This window comes from Micromys minutus (assembly GCF_963924665.1).
Source record: "Micromys minutus genome assembly, chromosome: 3".
NCBI lineage: Eukaryota > Metazoa > Chordata > Mammalia > Rodentia > Muridae > Micromys > Micromys minutus.
This window is the reverse complement of record NC_137972.1, coordinates 32,506,670-32,528,260: the sequence shown is the minus strand read 5'-3', so window position 1 is coordinate 32,528,260 and position 21,591 is coordinate 32,506,670. Positions and strand designations below refer to the sequence as shown.

At 50.4% G+C, this 21,591-nt stretch overlaps 1 protein-coding gene across 9 annotated transcripts in view; it reads right to left on the bottom strand.

Annotated features, from left to right (window-relative positions):
* Nucleotides 1-21,591, bottom strand: part of ATP2B2 (ATPase plasma membrane Ca2+ transporting 2) — a gene marked incomplete at both ends in the record, with an annotated part of 91,435 nt that overhangs the window by 1,486 nt on the left and 68,358 nt on the right. For 7 of the 9 annotated variants that reach the window (XM_080914151.1, XM_080914155.1, XM_080914152.1 and 4 more), the window contains 8 exons: nt 7,339-7,521; nt 9,428-9,535; nt 9,632-9,843; nt 11,517-11,730; nt 13,621-13,812; nt 14,320-14,426; nt 16,889-16,976; nt 17,154-17,333. In XM_080914151.1, the coding sequence (XP_080770277.1) occupies nt 7,339-7,521; nt 9,428-9,535; nt 9,632-9,843; nt 11,517-11,730; nt 13,621-13,812; nt 14,320-14,426; nt 16,889-16,976; nt 17,154-17,333 (1,284 nt within the window). Of the gene's footprint in view, nt 1-1,485; nt 1,541-5,093; nt 5,270-7,338; nt 7,522-9,427; nt 9,536-9,631; nt 9,844-11,516; nt 11,731-13,620; nt 13,813-14,319; nt 14,427-16,888; nt 16,977-17,153; nt 17,334-21,591 lie in introns of all 9 variants that reach the window. The other 2 variants (XM_080914150.1, XM_080914158.1) reach the window with 2 other exon arrangements.

Genomic DNA, 21,591 nt, shown 5'->3' with positions numbered 1-21,591 from the left:
ACCTGTCTGGTCATGTTCCAAACTGCCTTTCAGGGTGCAGGGGGACAGGAACATGCCTTGTGTCTTATGGGACTAATGGGACTTGGAACAAAGATATCTCTTGCTCTCTTCACAGTGCTGGCTCAGAGTGGGACAAAAGAGAAAACACGAGATGGCCTGATGCTACAGACTGGCCAAGTGTCACCCGACCTTGACCACTGGGGCAGGAAGCCTGCCAGAGATAGTTGTGGGGAGATCCTTGGAGTCCTACTTAGAGCTCAGTTGAGCCAGGGAGCTCCTCTGTGGGCCTGGTTAGGGAGATCCCTGTTCCCAGAAGAAACTTTTAGATGGCCGAGCCTGCGTGGCAGCTGAGGGATGGCTTCCCGTTTCTAAATGCCCTGGCGTTGATCAGTTTCCTGCTTGGCTGTGCTGTCTGGCTCTGTGCCTCAGTCGGCTCTCTGCCACCAGTCTTCTCTTAGCTACAACTTCCACTTGCCTTCTGAAGAACATTCTGTCCCTTCTCCCTTCACACTAGGGACCCCAGAGGACTCTGTAGAGTCCAGGCAAACTGTTAAGCTGGAGCCGGTGAAGGCAGGCAGGCTGAGTGCTGCTGTTCCGTGTGATCCTCTCGGCTATCTTGGTCTCTGAATTTCCTACACAGCTTCTGTAGATTGTTCATTTTCTGATCTAATAAATAAGCTATGGAACCCTTGGAAATAGTAATAATTTTAAAAAGCCTTAGTTTGCTTATCTTTTCTTTGTTTGTTTGCTTTAAGGGATGATCTAATACAATGTAGGCTGGCCTCAGGGTGGCCTTGAACTTCTGATTCTCTTTATTTCTACTTGGATGGTTTTCTTCTGCCTGCTAGCCAAACACTAGGCAAAACCCAGCCGCTGGCTTCCTCATCTGTAAAATGAGAGTGCAAATGCCCTGTCCCTGACTGGCTGGCTGGAATGCCTAGTGTATGAAGGAAGTTAAGGGACAGTGGCAAGCCCTTGTCATGTGACTGACAACGCAGAGGGACGACACACAATGAGATGAGGCCCCTCCCCCTGGCATGAAGACAACAGAAGGAATGAACTGCTCTGGACAGGACTGTGGGGACAAGACTTTTCGGGACACCCCGCCATGGCCATCTCAAGACTCCACTTCGGTTTTCTCTGCAGCTGAAATGGAAAAAAAAAATAGGGGAAGAAAAAACAAAAACAAAAGCAAAAATCTCTTCCATCTCCCCGGCCTGCCTGCTCTAAAGATGGGGTTTCAGGACAGAAGACTTGTAGGGATATGGGGGCAGGGAACAAGGCATGGCCAGTGGGTGGGACTGTGGAAGTTTGCTCTTAACAGTCTGTGGGACCTGGAGCTCTTGGCCACTGGGGTCTCTGGGGAGGCAGAAGCCTTGCTCTGAGGTGGGCTCCACATACTCGAATGTTTACCCGGCTTCAAGGAAGCCAAGCGTCTGGGATTGATTCACAGTCGTTTCAGGCTCAAGGGTAAAGACTCACAACCTCTTTAAATTTCACTCTCTCTTGCTGAACTCTGTGTCCAGGGTTCTCTAGCCTTCTAGGAAACAAAGACATGGAATATTCAGACAGTCGGAGAGCTCAAGGGTCCCCCCAGAAGCAAGCCATTTCCTTGCCAACCCAAGCTTGCACCAAATTAGTTACCAGAACGCTAAGGAGAAAACCCGGCTTTCCTCTTTGCCACTGTCTGCATGGCTCCTCACCACAAATGCTGCACAGGCTGGCAGTTCCTGAAACCCAAGTCTAAAGTGACATGGGGGGGACACTTGGGGCTGAGTGTGTGTGTGTGTGTGTGTGTGTGTGTGTGTAGTCTTGCCCTTGACTTAGTGGGGCTGAAGTAACGTTCAGTGAGGAGCCTCTTCAGGCTTTCGGAGGACAGATATGGCTTGAGACAAGTGAGAAGGCAGAGGAGGATGAAGAGGAGGCTGCCTGGGTGGTTGAACCTGGTGCTGTCCTTGTTGATCAGTGGAGGTCCTCTATGTCTGTGGGCTAGAGGAACACCAGTGCATACAGACTCCCTACTTTCCACATGGAAGGTGGTGGGAGGGGCGCTCCTTCTTCTCTGGAAGGTGGTGGGCACCAGCATTGGCTCCCAGATCTAATGTCATCCTCTGTGCTATCGAGTCAAGCCTGTCTGGAAAGTGGTGTAGAGGGGAGCATTAGGGGCTTCAAGACACTCTCCTATTGTCCCCCTTGCTTGTGGTCTTGGACAAGTGGTGTTTCTGGCAACTCTGGGAAAGCCTCCTCTCCTCATGGTGAGATGTATGGGAAATGAGGGAAGTGAAGCTGTTGAACCTTGAACCTCCAGGTGGGATCCACCCAAATCCAATTTTGAGTCAGGATGAGAAAAGCTCACAGCTGCCCGGGTTCTCTCCCAAATGCTCTGGTCCCATCCCAACTGTGCACTTCTCCCTACATACTGTCTACCTGGGGCCATCTAACAGCTATGCTGTGGAGCGGTACACAGTGGGCTCTCCAACAGAAGTTCCCTATCCTACCCCTTTGTAATCAACTTTTAATGACATATGAAAAGAGATAACTCCTGGGGTTTGCCTCAGCAGGCATGTAGCCAGTCCTCTGCTGGGGAGATCTTTCGAGGTGGATGGCCCAGTTCCATCCACCTGTCTGCTTTCTGTCTGCCTATAGGACCTTCTTCCCATCAGAAGAAAACATTTTGCCCTCTGAAGGGACCTTGACTGATACCTAGAGGGTCTTCAGAGCCCCTGGAGATCAGAAGACAGAAACTACACAAGCAGGGGCTAAGAGGATGTCTGCTTGAAATCCAAGTGTGATCTTGGTGACCAAGATGCCTCTTGAAACCACACAGATGGCAGCCCTCCTAGTAGTCTGCACTCAGCAGAGGGATGCTCTGGGTGTTGAAAGCTCACAACCAACGAAGGGCTCAAAGAGATGAAGAGTTAATACACTGGAACTTAGAGCAGAGAATACCAGTGGGAGACTGTTAAGGAGGTTGTGGAGGTGACAGTGGGGAGCACTGAGGGACCTGAGCTTGCTCAGCCCCAAGGGAATGAAGGATCATGGGCCAAGATGGTAGATGAGCCCCACCTAGGCTTTCTTCCTATGACTGCTCTAAAGTTAGGGTCAATGGAATGAAGGAAGGATTGGTTTGTCTGGAGACAAGAGCGTGCGGCACACAAGCCTGTCTATGGAAGTGAGGGAGGGGAAGGCTCCTTGATGGCTCTATATTGGTGCAGAAGGAAGGGTGAGAAAGAAGATGCTAATATGAGAGAGAGACTCTTTGTTCTAGAATGTGAGTGTTAACCAAGGGGCTGACTCAATAGGATACACATGGGTGCTTGGGAATGCCGCATGAAGAAGGTGAACTAGGACCAAAAAAAGAATAAAGTGTGTAGCCAGAATCCTAGTGGTCAGAACTCAGGGTGATGCAGAAGCCACCAACAAGGATGTCTTCATGGGAAACTTGGTGACTACACTTCAAGATGGGAGGTGCCAAGCAAGGCCAGAACTGGATTGACGTGACAGGGAGGAAGGAAAAGCCAACTAAGTAAGCATGGATCATTCACAAAGGTGAGGAGGGATGTCTGCTCTGAAGGGAAATGTCTAGTCTTGATTTCTCAGGGACTCAGATACCATGTGCTCAGGTGTGCCTTTGCCTCATTGGGACTAATTATATGTCTGGGAACAATTGGGCCTCATTGCCATCCTCAATGCCAGGGACGGTGGCACCCATGGGATGGTCACAGGACGCCAGCATGGGCTACCAACAGGCTCCTAGTGATCTGTGCATTCTGCTGGAGTTGAGGGCCCTAATGGAAGAACCCTGAACCTGTATGCAGAGCCTCCCTGCTCAGTGGTAGGAAGATGTGATGCTGGGTGTCCTGGTTTGGGATGGGTGTAGGGATACTTTATAATGTGGATCAAGAGGTGGAGTCTCTTTCTCATCAAAGAACTTAAAGGCTGGCTGGGGCAACACACATGCTGTGACTGTTAAGAGACCAGGACTGAGGCTCTGTGCACTTTGGGAAGGCTTGAATGGAGGCAGATAGGAAATGTAGATGGAATCTTTTTTCGCCCGAAGCCTTGGACAGGTCCAGCAAAGAACTAGACAGAGCCAGAGACCAGAAGCCCTAGGTCAGAGGCAGATGTGTTTGACAGAAGGAAGATAAGACTTTGGGGATTTAGTTCAGGTGGTAGGGCACTTGCCTAGCAAGCACAAGGCCCTGGTTTTGGTCCTCAGCTCTGGGGCGGGGGACAAAAAACCAAAAAGGACCCCTGCCTTCCCAAGATAAGGTAACTGTCAGAAGGAAGATGAAGAGGAGGTGAGAGTTCCAGGCTACCTCTCATATAAGAAAAGGATACCAGGTTAGACCAGCTCTTTTGGGACTAGCTGGCACCCAGGCAAGATGTGTGTACCCCACTATTTTTCTACTTGAGATCAGCTAGATGGAACAGGAGCCTTGTTTCTATCAGGAAGGGTCAGGACTTCAGCATGCTCCACGCTGTGTGGGAGAAGGTCAAGTAAGACAGCTGATGTGCTCAGTGTACAGTGGGGGTCTGGGGGAGGGTGCAGGTGACCCTGAAGTGTCCCACCATTCCTGGCTCTGACATCTGACCCGCTGTGACTGTCTATCTCATATGGTTGTTGAGCCCTCTTGTGTTGAGCCCCTATGGCGACTGTGATCAGAGAGGCTTCAACACTGCCAGACCTTCCCTCATGGGCCAAGCTCTTCCTGACAAGGTAAGAAGCTAGAAGGAGTGCTATCCTGTGCTTCTCTTGGTGACTGCCATCCTCTGGCCTAAGGTCCTGAGGGGGACTGGGACCCTTTGGATTGTTGAACCTTTTTGACTACGGTGTGACCATTTGATGGACTAAGACCTGCTGAATGCTTATAATTCTCGTGACCCACAGCTGGTTACCATCCCTGACCCCCAGCTGGCCCCATGACCACTTGAGAACTCTTGACCAATGAGACCTGTCTTCAATGGCCCTTCAGCCCCTTGGCCTCGCAGTAACCCCTGTCCCACCATGTTCTCTGAAACCCGGCCCCTGCCCGCCTGCCCGCCCAGGAGCTGGCGTTGGTAGAGCCAGCGGAGGCGGTAAGGAGTCACACTCACGCCCAGCTGCAGCAGGAGGAAGGCTGGTCGGAGAGGAAAGAGCATTGGATAACGACACGCGACTAGGGCTAGAGAGACTGGCTACGTCCTGGCTCTGGCTGGTGACGGAGGACTGTCTCCGCAGGGCCCCCTGGAAGGAGGCCCCGCTCTTGAAAGTATTGACTACTTCAATCTGCAACGGAGGAGAGAACGAGACAAGTTGCGAGAAGAAACGGACACCACAGCTACACAACTGACGGGCGCAACGTCACACAACAGCCGCAGCCACGGCGACAAGGACAACATCACTTAAAACAAAAATATCAGACACACTCCAAGGTTCGGAAAGATGTCTGCTCAGCTCTGGGCCCATCTGTAGGTTCCCCCCACCCCAGGGGATTCTAAGCGGGGGAGAGGGGTGGGTGGGAAGGTAGGGGGAGCGGCGTGTGATCTCTTTTCCTCAATAGTGACTCAGGGACTGGAGTAGCAGTGACATCAGAATGGAAGGGTGGCTTCAGGCATAGAGCCAGAGTAATATGGTGAGACCTTTGGGTGAATTGACTTTGGCCAAGGCCTAGCTTGGTGACCTTGGGAAAGTCTTGTTCCTTTTCATTACAGAAGGGCAATTCCATCTATCTGGAGATGTAAATGCCATAGAACCTGGCCCACAAGGTTCAGAGAAGGCACGGTCAGAGCCACTCACACCTACCCAGGATTCTAATCATCAGGGGCCGATGGACCCCTCTCCTTCTTGAGACGTGAGAGACCTGTAGGGCAGTGTCACCTACCCCGGCCCTCACAGGAAATGGGCTGCCAGGGTCTTGGTTACAGCGGGAGAGTCCAGGCCCCAGTGAGGCAACCCTGAGTTTAAAACCCACTCCCCTAAATTCCAAGTGGGTAGAACAGGGGAGTCATACCCCCCTCTTAGGGGCTGTACGGGTCACATGAGTCCCTGTGGGCTGCAAGGAATCCCAATGGAGCTGTTTGCTGTAGTCCACGGAAATAAAGTAGTTGGCTTGTACATCACTTGCCTGTCTGGGTGAGGGGTCTGAGGCTGAGGCTCCTTAGGTGTCTTTCTGGGCAAGAGACCTCCTTCTCCATATTCTACAGCACATTTGTAAACTACATCTGCCCTAGGCATGGGACTTTGGGAGAACATGGGATGTGCATGCGTGCATGCATGAGCTTTCTGCATATACTGCACAGTGTCCACGTGGCTTCTGTTCTGGAGATGAAGCCTGCTTTTGGCTGAGTAGGCACTGTGATGTTTTTATGTGTAAACTTGGCTTGCATGCATACCTCTGTCTATGGGGGATTTTAACCTTTGTTCTGCACCTAGGTGGGATTGGGGCGGTGCTTGGAGACTCTCAGAGAGGCAGAGTGTGGGCATTATCTATAAAGATGACTGTAGCTCCCAGGCTGACAATTTCCCTCCAGTATTGTCAGTTCCTCCTGGTAGCCACCCCAGCCACAATAGAACCTTCACTCACCTCAGCCCTCATAACAACCCTCATCCTCTCAGGGAGATCCCTCTGGAAAACCATGGTGTGTGAGACTCATGTCAAATCCTGACTGGGCTGAGAAGGTAATGTTCTTCCTGAGGACACACTCTGCTTCTGTAGCAGAAATGTGTGTGTGTATGTGTGTGTGTATATGTGTGTGTGTGTATATGTGTGTGTATATATATGTGTATGTGTGTATGTGTGTGTATGTGTATGTGTGTATGTGTGTGTATGTATGTGTGTGTATGTGTGTGTGTATGTGTGTGTATTTGTGTGTATGTGTGTGTATATGTATGTGTGTGTATGTGTGTGTATGTATGTGTGTATGTGTGTGTGTATATGTATGTGTGTATGTGTGTGTATATATGTATGTGTGTGTATGTGTGTGTGTATGTGTGTGTATGTGTATGTGTGTGTGTATGTATGTATGTGTGTATGTGTATGCGTGTGTGTATGTGTATGTGTGTGTGTATATATATGTATGTGTGTGTATGTGTGTGTGTATATGTATGTGTGTGTATGTGTGTGTATGTGTGTGTGTGTATGTGTGTGTGTGTATATGTGTGTATGTGTGCACACATGGTTGGAGGGATACTGAGGGCTCTTCTGAGGCCATAGGACAGGCATGGTGGGCAGCGTTCACTGAGCCCACTCTAAGGTTCTTATGGCCACCTTCCCTCACATCAGAGTGTGAGAGCATTGGAACACACTGGCCATCCCCCGCCCCCAGGACTGGTCCAGCCCTAGGAGCTCCCCATACCTGTGTCTGGATCCGATTCAGGCCCCGGAACCACAGGATCTGGCCACGACGAAGTTCCCGCTCTGCGTGGTCTATCTCTTCCACATCCTCATTTAACTCCTCCTCGGGGATCTCCTCCTTCTGAGTTAGTCGCCCTGCCTCTTTCAGGAACTTGAGCCTGCTGGTAGGGATGGTGGCGATGACCTGCAAGGGATGTATCCGGCAAAAGTCAGGTCAGGATTTTCCTCCCAGTCCCTGAATTTCTCTCCTTCCTTTTCTGCCTGTTTCCCTAGTCACATGGAAAGCTCCCTCTTTAACCTTCTATCCATTCTAACTCAACATTTGTTATTTATTAATAGCCTTTTTACTCCACCCACTTATTGGGCACAAAGGACAGAGTGGAACAATGTGGCCTTGAGGAACTGGCATTGTGACTTGGAATGCCCCAGGCCTTATTGGTCATGTGACCTAAGACAAATCATGTGCCCCTGATGAACTCTGGAGTCCTATTGGTAAGGCTTTTGATTTGTGAGGGCGCAGGCAGGTACTGTGTGGATGCTGTACGGAACCTCCTGAGGATGGCTGTCAGTGAGCAGTGTGCACTGGGGAGGCCAGTCCTCGACCTGAGAGCAGTGTGTGTGGGGGGATATGATCCCTTTTATTCTTCCCTGAAGGGCTTGTTTTCCAGGCTGAGGCTTGAGAGTCAGATGTCAGAGGTCCCTTACATCTGTGAGGACAGGCAGGGGCTGTACCATGTACTCTGTCTTTCTGAGAGTTAGGGTCAGTGCTGGTTACTGGCATCAGCCTTAGTGCTCCTGAGTCCATTTCCCTGGATGCTAAGGGAGTTCTCAGGGTGCAGGTCCTAGGAAACAGGGAAAGGGTCCTAATCCAACTTAGTTCTTAATGCTCCAAAGAAGTGTCAAAGGACATTTGGATGGATCTGAACTTTATCTTTGAGCTAACATTTGCCACTGTAATTTCTACACTTAATCTTAGCCAAATTCTAGGAAGTGATTCCTACTGAGACAGGGTCTTACCATGTAGTCTGGGCTGGCCTCAAACTAGTGGTAAACCTCCTGCTTCAGCCTTCTAAGTGTTGGGGTACAGGCATTCATCATGATACCCAGTGGCCCCTGTACCCACCTCCTCTAAATCTCCCCTTCATCTCCCTTTTATTTTTTATTTGTTGTGACAGGTTTGGATATGTAGCCCACATTGCCTTCAAATATGCAATCCTGGCTCAACCTCCTGAGTGCTGAGATTACAAATCTGTACCACCATACCTGGCTTGCCACTGTAGTTTCTTTTTCTTAGTCTAGTCTGGGGACAACCTAAGAAGAAAATAATCTTAAGCCTATGGTGAATCCACTTCCTAGATGCCTGGACACCTTGGGAATAGTCATTTTAGCTCAGTTTATTGACAAAGACACTTCTCCCATGCAGGGTACCAAGACTGGGGTTTCAAGCTCTCAGCAGTTATGATGGTATATGTGATGGTGTGTGCATGTGTGCATGCACGTGTGTGTACTTGTATGTGCATGCACATGTGTATGTCTGCCTAGAACATCGGTAGAGTTAGAGAATGAACCAGGTGAAAGAATGTTCTAGGGTCAGAGATGGAGTGGCCATCAGAGAGCACCTTCAGTTAGGAGATCCATAGATAGCCACAGGGATCTCCTCAGGTCACACAGTAATATGGCAGGATGTGTGCCTGCTTGGTGCCACAGGTCACCACCCTCAGGATAGCAACAGATTACTTTTAGCACAGTGGCTTCAGGGTCTGAGCTGTGGCAGCTCCTTCTAACATTAAGTTTAAGTAAGCTTCTACTTTCGGCAAGTCATGCTAGTAATAATAGCATTGCCTTTGGACATAAGTTTAAGTTTAAAGAAACTGCTACAATTAAAAAAAATACCGGCAGCATCGAAATGCAAATAAAACGTCAAAATCCGTGTTGGTACCCACGTGGCCCGAATTTGGAGACTGACTCCATTGCTCTGATGCCCACTGTTGGGAATGGCCTGGTATGGACGGCAGGTGCCTGTCACAGCCAGGACCAATCCTCTTCTCCCTTTGCCTCAGCACCTCCTTCCCCCACTCCCCTGCACACACCTGGCCCCAGACGAGCTCTCCCAGGCCTATGAAGATGCACCACATCCACTGGTCCAGCTGGAGTGGGGAGCAGCTGAAGGGCTTCCCGCCAAACTGCACGATCACTATCTGCAGGTCAGAGATCGGAGGGACAGACACGGAGATGGCACGGAGGGCTGGGGAGCCACCGCCTTGCCCAGCCCAGGTTAAGTGGGGGCTGGGTACCTGGATGGCGAAAGTGCCAAGAACGATGGTGCAGAAGATGGGGTTCCGGAAGATTCCGTCAAAGACGTTGCGCTCGCCATGGATCTTTCGGGCGTTGATCTCGTTGAAAAGCTGCATCATGACGAAGGTGTTGAAGATGATGGTGTAGTGCTCCGAGGGTGGTGAGTGCAGCGGGGCGTTCCTTCCGCTGTCAATCTGGAACATCTTCTCACCTGCCAAACCAGAGGGTGGGGCCAGGCTGAGGTGTGGAAAGGGGCACAATGTGGCCTGGCCTGTGGTTTCTGCTCAGCCAATCCTTTCTCTAGAGCAGCAGTTTGTTCTTCCTTCCTTCCTTTCTTTTTTTAAAAAAGATTTATTTATTATATATAAGTACACTGTAGCTGTCTTCAGACACACCAGAAGAGATCATCAGATCTCATTACAGATGGTTGTGAGCCACCATGTGGTTGCTGGGATTTGAACTCAGGACCTCTGGAAGAGCAGTCAGTGCTCTTAACCTCTGAGCCATCTCTCTAGGCCAGAGCAGTGATTCTTAACCTGCAGGTCAAGATCTTTTTTTTTTTTTTTTTTGCGGGGGGGGGGGTGAGGGGGTTGAATGACCCTCTCACAGATGTTGCATATTAGATATCTTGCATACCACATATTTACAGTATGATTCTTATCAATAGCAAAATTAGTTATGAAGTAGCAGCAAAATAATCTTATGGTTGGGGGTCACCAGGACATGAGGAACTGAACTAAGGGGTCACATTAGGAAGACTGAGAACCACCAATCTAGAGGATAAATGGCTTGGGACCTGTCACCGTTTCTGTGGACATCTGAGAAAGGTGGCATGCTAGCTGCCTTACAAAGTGACATTCCTTAAGGAGAGTCACTGTGCTGAGACGACACAGATCCTTGAGGTAAGCCGCCACAGCTAGAGCAAATGTGGCCTGGTGCCCAGACTGTGGTGCGATGGGGAGGTAGTGGAACCAGAGTCTCGTGTAGCACAAGTTGAAGTCACTATGTAGCCAAGGATGACCTTAAACTTCTGATCCTCCCACCTCTGCTTCCCGGGTGCTGGAATTATAGGTCAACACCATCCTACATGGTTTATCTGCTGCTTCAGATGGAATCAGGGACTTGAGGCACACTGAGCAAAGGTTCTACTACATCCTAGCCCTAAAGGAGGTAGTGGAACCTCTATAGGGTGGAGTCTGATGGGACATTTCGGGCCACTAGGGGGTATTGTCTAGAAAGGAACTGAACTGTGGGGCCTGGTCCACACCTTTCTCTGCTCCCTGGCCATGAAGTGAGCAGTTTTTCTTCCCCTTGCCTTGTCATTGACTTCATACAGAGGAGTCATCCAAATATGATCTCTCAGAATGAGAGTCCAAACAAACCCCTCTTCTAAGTTAATTATCGTAGGGACCTTATTTTAATGAAGGAACACCGAATAAGGCACAGGCAAAGGTACTTGGTTCTGAGTACTGGAGAACTAGCCCTCAGTGGAGGGGCTGGGAAAAGAACTGACATTCCAACAGGTTGTGTGTCCCTCCCCAGGGAAGACTACATTCTCTATGAAGACATCTTCCTGGAGCACAGAGTTCCTAGAAGGGATCAGGGAAGTTTGCTTGGCCCAGGGCCTTGGCTCTCAGTGGTTAACATAAAGCGTTCATCAGTCCTGGATGCTAACACTACAGCTGGCTTTGAGGTCAGCCAGCCTGGGACAGGGAATGACTACTTCTGCCTCCCTGTATGCTGCAATCTGCATTTTCCTCTTGTGTCAGTTTCCCCATGACCAAAACAGAAACGACGTGTGTAAAGCCAGATGTTGGATGCCAGCCATGGTTTGTCTAGAAGTTGGTGACCTAAGCTCAGAGGGATGAGTACTGGGGTGCTCACCCACAAAGAGCAGGGTGAAGATGAGGGTAAGCTGGTAGACGGCATGGCCCAGGATGTTCTTCATCATGGTTCTTGAGATGAGTGGTTTGTTGCGGCCATAGGGTTTCCTCAGAAGCAGAGTCTCAGTGGGTGGCTCTGTGGCCAGGGCCAGGGAGGCAAACGTGTCCATGATGAGGTTCACCCACAGCATCTGCACAGCCTTGAGGGGGGAGTCCTACGACAGTGGCATGGAGAAGATTGTCACAGAGTGAGCCACTACAGGCACAGTATAAGATGGACCTGCTGCAGGATCTCAGCGGTCCCCACTACAGGATTCAGGATGCCTAGGCTTTGGTTCTCTGAGCATGTGCACGACAGGTTCTTGGAGCTTCTGTGGAGAACAGTATGAACTGCTTACCTCAGTCCTGGGGCCACAGGTTCAGTGGCCACGACTCCCTGACTTCTATAGACTCAGCCCCATCTTCTATTCCTCTCCTGTCTGAAGCCAACACCATTTTCTTAACTCCCTGCGGTCTCTGCCTCTCAGTCTCAGGGGTTCAGGTCTCTCCTATCCTGGAGACAATGTCCTTGACCTCTGCTCCCAATTCCACCTTCTTTCTCATCATCTCATATCTTCAAGAATTTTAACTATAACCCCGAAAGAAATGCCCTGTCATGATAGGAAGTCTGTCAAGTAAGCAAAAGAGGATGCTAAACACAATTTATCACCATAAGCATGCCAGTGTGGTCACTGTCAAACTCACTCTGTGAGGTCCAGGCTGGACAGAGCATGCTCCGTGTACACTGACTGAAGAAACTGAACCACTCATTTTTCTCAACTACAGGCCTTGTCCACAGCAACCAGAGCCAGCCTCACCCAGAACCCTCTGTCCCTCACCGTTGACTCTACCCTTGATTGTCCCTTGGCCCGTGGAGCATCCTTCCAGGAAGCCCACCCTCTCTGAAAGCTTAACACTTCCTGTCTGCCTTCTCTGTGCTTTCCTGGCTGCTCTGCCATCTCACCCCTCCCTCGTAGGGCTGCTCTGGTTTTCTTTTACCTTTCCGCCTTATCTGATTATGGGATTCTCAGAGTCAGGTGTGCAATTTTCTCACCGAAGCCTGCACGGTTCTGCTCACTCAGGGATGTTGGGCCAACTGATCCTTGTCTCCAAACCAGTTTTCTTACTGGCGTCTGTCCAGTCCCCAGAAAGCTGTCGTAGCACTGTCTCCAAGACACCACTAGAGGGAGCATTTCATCCACAGACCAGGAAAGAGGCTCCCTAAGCCGGCAGCGAAGCCTCAATCCAACTCTCAGGCCTGAGGTGGCACACATGGTCAGTACTGCAGCCACCATGAGAACCATCGTGATGGAGGTCACGGCAGAAGGAAACAGTGTCCTATGGGCCGTGTGCTTCTTGGGGACAGCTGTACATTGGATTCTGGGTTCCCATATTGGTAGGGGATTGTGTAACTGTGTAGTGCCGGGGAAGCCTCTGAGATCCTCTGAGATCCTCTTAGAAATGAAGTCACTCTCTTTCCCCAGACCTGAAAGCCACCTCTTGGGATATGCAGTCTGGCTATAGTTTCAGGATCCAGAGTGAGTGAACATTCTGCCTCTACCTCTGTGAAATGGTACTTACTCCACCTGGCTCCACATGTCTCAGCAAACAGCCTGCTGAGGGCCCAGTAGCAGTGATCTGGACAGACAGACCTCACTGCCTCCTCTACCCACCCAGTCTCTCCAAATCCACTCTTCTCCAGAGTGAAGGTCCCACACAGCCTGACTGGCTCTGGGCACTCAGCTGGGCAAGCGATCTCCCTAGAGCCTGTGCTGCCTCTGCCCCAGCTTCTGCTGGCCCCTGGAGCAAGGGTCAGGCTGATGCTGGTGAATGGAAGGGCATGCGGCCTGATATCACTCATTTTTGGATTCTACCTGAGTCCTGCTCCAAGCCTCATTTCTCATTGCATAAGGCAGCTGCATGGAGGTTCTTGACAGAGTCCTGGTCTTGGGTGGAACACCACAATGTGTGTCTATCCCCAGTGTTGTGATCCTAGGAACCTGAGGTGTCCTGGAGACCGAAGGCTGCTCTTTCCCAACTTTTGGTCTGATTCTCCCAGGACCCACCTGTGTAATGCAAGCGCCCGTGAAAGCCACAATCACGGCCACCACGTTGACGGTCAGCTGGAACTGCAGGAACTTGGATATGCTGTCATAAACGTTACGGCCCCACATCACTGCCTTGACGATGCTGCTGAAGTTGTCATCTGTCAGGATGATGTCTGAGGCTTCCTTGGCCACATCTGTGCCTGCGATACCCTGTGGAGACAGGGACAGGAGCATGGTAGGGTAGCTGGAAAGCCGAGTGGTTCTATCTGGCTGTTCTTACCTCTGCACGGCACCTCACCCCAACCCAGAGGAACAGTTACAGTCAGACTATGTACAATACACATGTGTATGCATACGCACATGCAAACGTGTGTGTGTGTGTGTGTGTGTGTGTGTGTGTATAGGCATGCACGTGCTCACAAGCCACCCCTCTGAGGCCAACATTCTTCCCCGGGAAGCCTGGCCTTGTCCCATTCCTCCTAGACCTTTAAGCACCCAGAAGGACAGAGCTGACCCCAGCAGCAGAGCTGACTGCCTGCCCCCTCCGGGAAGACCTCTGAGGCTAGGCTGAGCTTTGGTTGCATACAAAGTGGATAGAGAGGGATGACTGTTAAGTGTATGCAGGGGGCCCCACAAGCCAGGGTGAAGCAGTGTAGACCGAGCCTTACTCTCCTCGCCTTTGGGACCCAATCTGACACCACCTGAAGGTACTCTTACCATTGCGAAGCCCACATCTGCCTTCTTGAGAGCAGGCCCATCATTGGTCCCATCCCCCGTCACAGCCACCACCTGCCGCTGTTCAGTGTGTGTACTGTCGATGATGCCTAGTGGGTAAGAGGGTATGCTCAGGGCCCACAGCCAGCCCTGAGCCTCAGCATGGCCTCCTGTCCCGTCTGTCCAGCCCCCTCCATCATTGCTTTTCCCAGATTTTTCAGAACCATCAGACTTATTAGCCCAGGTTGGCTCGGGGCTTCCCATTCTCCAGCCCTGTCTGCTCTCACAGTCCTTTGCCGCGCTACCTAGAAACACAGTCCTCTAGACATTCTGTCTAGACCCACGGGTTCTCTGTATCTTCAGGGTCTCCCACATCTGCTTTGCAGTACCTGAGAACTCCGGTCACACATGGGGAGGCCATGACCGTGACGTTTGCCATCCTGCCCCATTGGCCTTGACCTCTCTCTGTACATACACCTTCAATGAAATAACTGGTAAGAACCAGACTGAACACAGCCACGACTGCCTCTCATGTCAAAACTGTGGCTTCTGGCCTCCTTGTCCATATGTAGACATCACCCTGTCTGTACCAGTCAAACAAACAGCAGCAGCCTATGGAGGCGGGGGACAAGTTCCCAGGCTAGGGATACCATTCCCTCTACCCGCCCTCCAGGACAGCTTCCATGCCTAGTTCCTCAGGTGTTATCCTGGCTACTCCTATGGGCTGGCAGCCAGTCCAGATCCCACTGTCTCTGGCTTAGCCTGTCTGGACTCCTACCTCTGGAATTGGCAGGTCAAGTCTCTGACTCTCCTGGTTCTTTGGCCAGTACTGGGCTCCTCCAAGACAAGGAACCCACAGGGACCTAGACTGCATGGCTCCCTGGGGTCCTCCTGTGGTCACATCTCCATCCTGTCTCTCCTGGCCTCTCAGCAACCGGTCCCATAGTGGACCATGCTCTTCTTTATAGGCTTCCCTCCTGGGTACCTCCTTACCTGGGTACCTCCTCCTCTGCCTGTCTCTCTGGACTCTAGTGGTCTTTCTACCATCGTTCAGGTGGGTGGGTGCCCTGGGTTCTGGAGCTTCCCTGCCTGCCCATATGCCCATCCCCCTACAGGGCTCTAGCTAAGGCCCACATCTTCTTGACAATGGCTGCCTATTGAAGATGATGCTACTAGGGCATCAGAGACCCTGGAAGACTTACACTAACTGATCAGCATCGGATCAGGTTTGTCATGCCTGACAGCTAGGTAATGGGGGTGGACCTGTAGCAGGTTCTATACAAGAGCATGCTATGGGGTTCTCTGCAGTTTCTCCACACTGTATCCACATGCAGCCTACTCCGACTCATCTACCCACATATAGTACACTACCCATCCTTACTGTTGCTGTTGCATTTGGAAGGTCCCAGTGACCCCTCTGTCTTCAGGTCACACTCCCAAAGCATAAGGAGTTTCCCATTGTATCCTTCTACCCCACGCAGTGACACCGCCATTGGCCCACCATGGCCAAAGTCAATCTCCCTCCAGTTTCCTCTTGCTTCTCCTTAATGACATGAGGGACTCTACACAGTGTAGTTCCCCATACTGTCTGGATCACAGAGCTTCCCTCTACCCCATTCCCTGGGGCTTTACATCTTCCACAGCCTGAGCAAGAGTCCAGTGGCTGGAACAGCTTTTTGCACTGTGCAGGGATATTATCCGGTGCCTGTCATGTGGAGCCTGTGGACTGTGCTGTCCATAGTGAAGGACCAGCTACAGCACACAGTAGGTCCTCCATAAATGCTCGGTGAAAGAGTCAGGGAGTGAACTGTGGAGTCAGTGAGGAGTGAGGGTGAGCTAGGCCCTCTGCTGTGGTGCCTCTATAGGTCACACCTGTTCCCAACTTTAAGACTACATGACTCTAAGGTGCCTAGGGAAAACCACACCTTCTAGACATTTCACAGATGGGGAAACTGAGACCTGGAGCAGACAGGCTTGCCAAGGCCTCAGAGGGGGCAGTAGGAATGCTGAGGCACAGGAATGCTGACTGGGGTCTCTGGGGCTTTATGAGTGTTGACCCTCTAATGGGGGAGGGGAGAGGATCTCTATTCTATTCCTTCTGCTATTCCTGGGATCTCTCATGCTCTGGGTCTGCTCACAAGGGTTGGTTGGAAGCTTCCTATAGGTCTCAAGTTTCTAAGTTCTGGGCCCGATGGAGGAGGAAGACAGGCTGTCTTTCAGATGACAAAGAACAGCAAATTCCACCAAACCATGAGAGATCATGGAAGGTTCCAGCCAGGCCCAGGCCCATGGCTACCTAGAGGAGGTTGGAGGAACAGAAGAGAGTGTCACAGTTTCCTGATGTCCTCTTCCCGCAGGAGCCTCTGCCCAAGCCTGAAGAAGGAGTCAGAAGGCCCCAGGGGAGGAGAGTCCCTGTGTGCCTCCTTCCCTTCTGTGCTGTGGAGCCTATGCTGGCCATGGTGAAGGACCAGCTACAGCACACAGTGAGGAAGCTGCAAGGCCATGCAAATTGGGCTTGGTTTAGGCTGGGTTAGTTCTGGGCTCAGAATTACTATAGTTACCACAGGCTTACCTTTGACCAGGGTGTGCTTATCCGTGGGCGAGGAACGAGCCAGCACCCTCAGCTTTGGCCAGATCTTGTCAATCCGCTCCTGCTCAATCTGGAGAGGGGTGTAGTATGTCGGTGGGGTCGCAGAGAGAAATCAAGCCCCATGCAGAGTCACTGGGCTCTTCAGGGCACACCAGCTGGCTTCTGTTCAAGCATGCAGGGCCCATGCCTCCCGGCCCCCTCTCGAGCTTGGCCCGCTGTAGAGCCTTTGCCGTGGGCACATGCGTACCTCCCCCTTCTCGTTGCGGATCCTCCGATTGAATTCTTTGCCTTCCAGGCACAGGAAGTCCTCTCCAGGGTGGATAATGCCACACTTGATGGCGATGGCCCGGGCTGTGTTGATATTGTCACCGGTGACCATGCGGACTGTGATACCTGCCCGCTGGCACTTGCGGATGGCTTCTGGGACCTGTACAAGAGGGTAAGAGCCATGTGGGAGGGCACCACTGGGTATGTCTTCTTGTCTTAAAAAAAAAAACCCAAGGCCAATTTTTGTCTTAGGAAACCTCCCTTGGTAACTAACCAGGACAGGTTGATGGTGCCTGTGGTCTTCCTTTGATGCTTGCGACAGTTATTACCAATTGATCACAACATCCCCTGATTAAACCCACTAGGGTCTCCGAATTCTCAGCCCTCAGAGTAGGCAGCTACTACTTCCTGACCATGATAGTCTATCCTGAGATGAAACTGTTTCTGACCTACACAAAAGGCATTAGAAAGACCCTAAAAAGCCACCCTTATGACTGGCCTCAGGCAAGAGTGGAGAGGAGCGGAGTAAGTACATGTAACTTATCCAGGCTTAATCTACAAGTTCCATGATCCATTCCTTTTTGTATTATATTATATTATATTATATTATATTATATTATACTATATTATATTATTTATCTAATGTATGAGTATACTGTAGCTGTCTTCAGACACACCAGAAGAGGGCATCAGATCTCACTACAGATGGTTGTGATCCACCATGTGGTTGCTGGGAATTGAACTCAGGACCTCTGGAAGAGCAGTCAGTGCTCTTAACCACTGAGCCAACTCTCCAGCCCCTATAATCCATTCCTTGTTCATTTCCAATGTTTGTGGGGAGAGTCCTGTGCATTTGAGGCCACTTTATTTACATTGGTTTAGAATAGATGCAAATGGTGCTTCTTCATGCTAAACACTGGGCTTTTGCCGATGGAACTGACGCACTGACTTCTGGCCAGCCAATCAGAAGGCAGCAAGGCCCACCCCTCTCAGCAGCCTCCCTTCTCGGAGTGGTCACAGGATGCTGAGCCAACGCTTGTGTTCACTGGTGACCATACTGTGTAACTGTGAACCAAAGCAGTGGCAGGGACATAGCGAGGGGCACCTGCTGCAAAGTGTCTTTGTGAGAGAGGACATGCCACAGTGTGCACAGACCCAGAGTGTGCTAGAATCTTGGGCCTGTCAGGTGAGCCCAGCACCCAGTGGACCTGAGCCCTCACTCCCACCCCACCCTGCCAAGCCACTGGAAAATATCTGAACCAAAGCCTCCGGGATCTTCTGCTCTCTCTGGGACAAGACCTTACTGTGAGAAAATACCTATGGGGTGGTCGAGGTGAAACGAGGTTAGAACTGGTATTTTCATGGGGGGAGATGAGGGTACAGAATCACATTGTGTTTGTGTGTGTGTGTGAGAGAGAGAGAGAGCAAGAGAGAGACTATATATGTCATATGCATGTATGTATTATATGTGTATGTGTGATGTATGAGAATGTATGTAAGCATGTGTGGGTATGATGTATATGTATGAGACTCTGTATGATTATGTATGTGACTATATGTGTGTATACATGTGTATTTGTGTATGATGTATGTATGTGTGATATATGTGTATGTATGTGACTATGTATGTGTGTATACATGTGTATTTGTGTATGATGTATGTATGTGTGATATATGTGTATGTATGCGACTATGTATGTGTGTATACATGTGTATTTGTGTCTGTGTATGATGTATGTATGTGTGAAATATGTGTATTATGTGACTATGTATGCATATGTGTATGATGTATGTGTGCATGTGTATGATATATGTATGTGTGTATGTGCCTGTATGTATGCTTGTGTGTGTGTGTGTGTTTATCTTTCCATGAAGAGCAGGCTAGACTTGAATTCAAAAACAAACAAACAAACAAAAAAAACCCAAAACAAAACCAACCAACCAACCAAAACCACACACACACACACACACACACACACACACACACACACACACACAGTTCTGTGGGAAGCATAAAGCTCTGAGACCCCTGCTAGGCTTTTCTCTGCTAAATCCAACAGGGGCTCTCACAAGAGCCAGATATGCAGCATCTGCAGCTGTTCAGGTCTGGAATGTTTGTTCCCTAAGAGTCCATATGTTGAAGTTAGGACCCCAGGGTGGTGCTGTCAGGAGGTGCTAGAACCTTTCAGAGGTGGGTTATAAGTTTGATGTGACTTGGCAGGGGGCTCTGGGACCCCAGTGTCTTCTGCTTTTTGCTCTGACATGAACTGCTGGTATGGCCCTGCTGTGTGCTGCCATCAGGACCTTCTGTCTTGCCATGGGCCCACTGACCATAAACTGACACCTCTGAAGTCGTGAGCCCAGGTGAATGCTCTTCACCTGCCTCAGTTTCCCCTGCCACTTCACTGTCCCACTCCTCAAATGCTTGATGTTACTGGACCTTTCCTTTTTATAAGCAGACTATGTCTGGTATTTTGTTACAGTAATGAAAAGTTAGGGTTTCCCATTTCCTTTTTTCCCCTTCTGCCCCTGCTTCTGGGAACATCCTTCCCCTTAGCCTTGTTATGGTATTGTTTACTTGTCTTCTACCTCAGTGCTCTCTACTCATGAAGCATCTCAATCCCTCCAACCCAGAGGGACACTTCGTTAAGTTGTTCTGAGGATTTTTTTTTCCTGTTTGTGTGTGCTCACTCGTTCACTCAACAAACATCAATGGGATATTCAGTTGTTCTGAGCACTGAGGATCCACATCATTAAGGCTCAAATCTCAGGGGCATGAGACTGCTTGAAATATGCTTTCCATATAAATAAAACCAGCGTTAACTATTTTAAAAAGTGGCTTCCTCTGCTAAAATTATCCTAGATATTCTCACCAAGGAGAAGCAGGAAATGGGCGCTTCCTGTTGTCATTACATAAAGGCTTTTAAACATCTGCTGTTTCTGGTGACAGCCGGTGTCTGTGACTCCAAGGGCTCTCTGCACAGCCCCCATGTCACCCCCAGCCTGTCCCAGAACGATGCTCTCCTGACAGCTTCCTCCAAGCTAGCTTCTGTCAGCTACTTTAGCGAATGCTTGATACTGCTTTGGCTTGGGTGGGCCCAAGGGAGGAAGGCTGTGAGGCATTGGGGAAACTGAGGGAGGTGAAGACTGTTTACCTGCAGTTGAAGAGAGAGCCTGGGAAGGTGTGGGGACCCACTGCAGAGCCTCTCTGCTTGGGCCTCACTGTGCTGGAGCCTAGTACAGGGTGCTAATTATGTGGCTCCAGGAGCTATGTGCTGGGAAAAGGGACAGAGAACAGAGCCAGGAAAGCTGCAAGAGGCACTTGGCACAGGTGAGAACATCGTAGGAGAAGTCACCCACAAAACCGGTGACAGGGACTGCCTGGGAGGTGGGAACTGGGGCCTTGTCAGAATGAGGCGCTAGGTCAAGTCTCAACAGGAGAAAACCCACCCCACCCCACCCCACAGCTCTGCTGGTATAACTCTGGGATCCACACAGCCCAACCTTCCTTTCTCTGACAGAGAAACTGAAGCCCTGGAGATGTTACCACAGGCCACCTGTGGCGTTTCATGTTGATTGCATCGACAGTGTCTGCAATCATCTTGGAGTCTGCTCTTTGGCCATGGCTGTAAAGATTTTCCAGATCAGATTAACTGAAGTGGGAAAATCAACCCGAGAGGTAGGCAGCATCTGTCTATGGGCCGGGGTCTCAGACTGAATAACACAGAGACAGTGACTGAGAACCAGCATTCATCTCTCTTGGTTTCCTGGCTACAGATGTGATGTGGCCGGTGCCTAACGCTCTTGCTACTGTGCCTTCCTCTCTAAAACAGGAGCTTGAATAGGCCTTCCTCCCTTAAGTTGCTTTGGTCAGGACCTTCCTCCCTTAAGTTGCTTTGGTCAGGTGTTTTGTTTCACTAACAGTGCCCAACTGCAGCTTCTAATTCTTTAGAAATTAAAATAAATTATTCTTGTGTGTGTGAGTGATTTTTAAGTGTCACAGTGCACGTGTGGTGGGCAGAGGACAGCTTTGTGGAGGTAGCGCTTTTGTTCCTCTGCCTTTACCAGAGTTCTAGAGCTTACACTGAAGGTGAGAGCTTGCACGGTAACCACTTTTATCCACGGAGCTAAGCTGCCTTGCTAGCATCGTAGCATGCATTTCTGCATACACATTCCAGTGGGCCATGGGTAAGATGAGGTACTAGGCTGGGTGACTAATAGTGACGGGCAGGAGGATGGATGGATGGAAGACCTGGCAGGTGTAGGTGTGAGGCTTCTGCTAGCTGCCTCTGGTCTGAAGACATCAGAGCCTGGAAGGAGAGGGCCCCCGAGTTGCCCGAGTCGACACCCATTCTACAGATAGAAGATCAAGGACCCAGCAAGTTTGGTGGGGGCTAAGCTTGGCTTTGTGTCCAGCT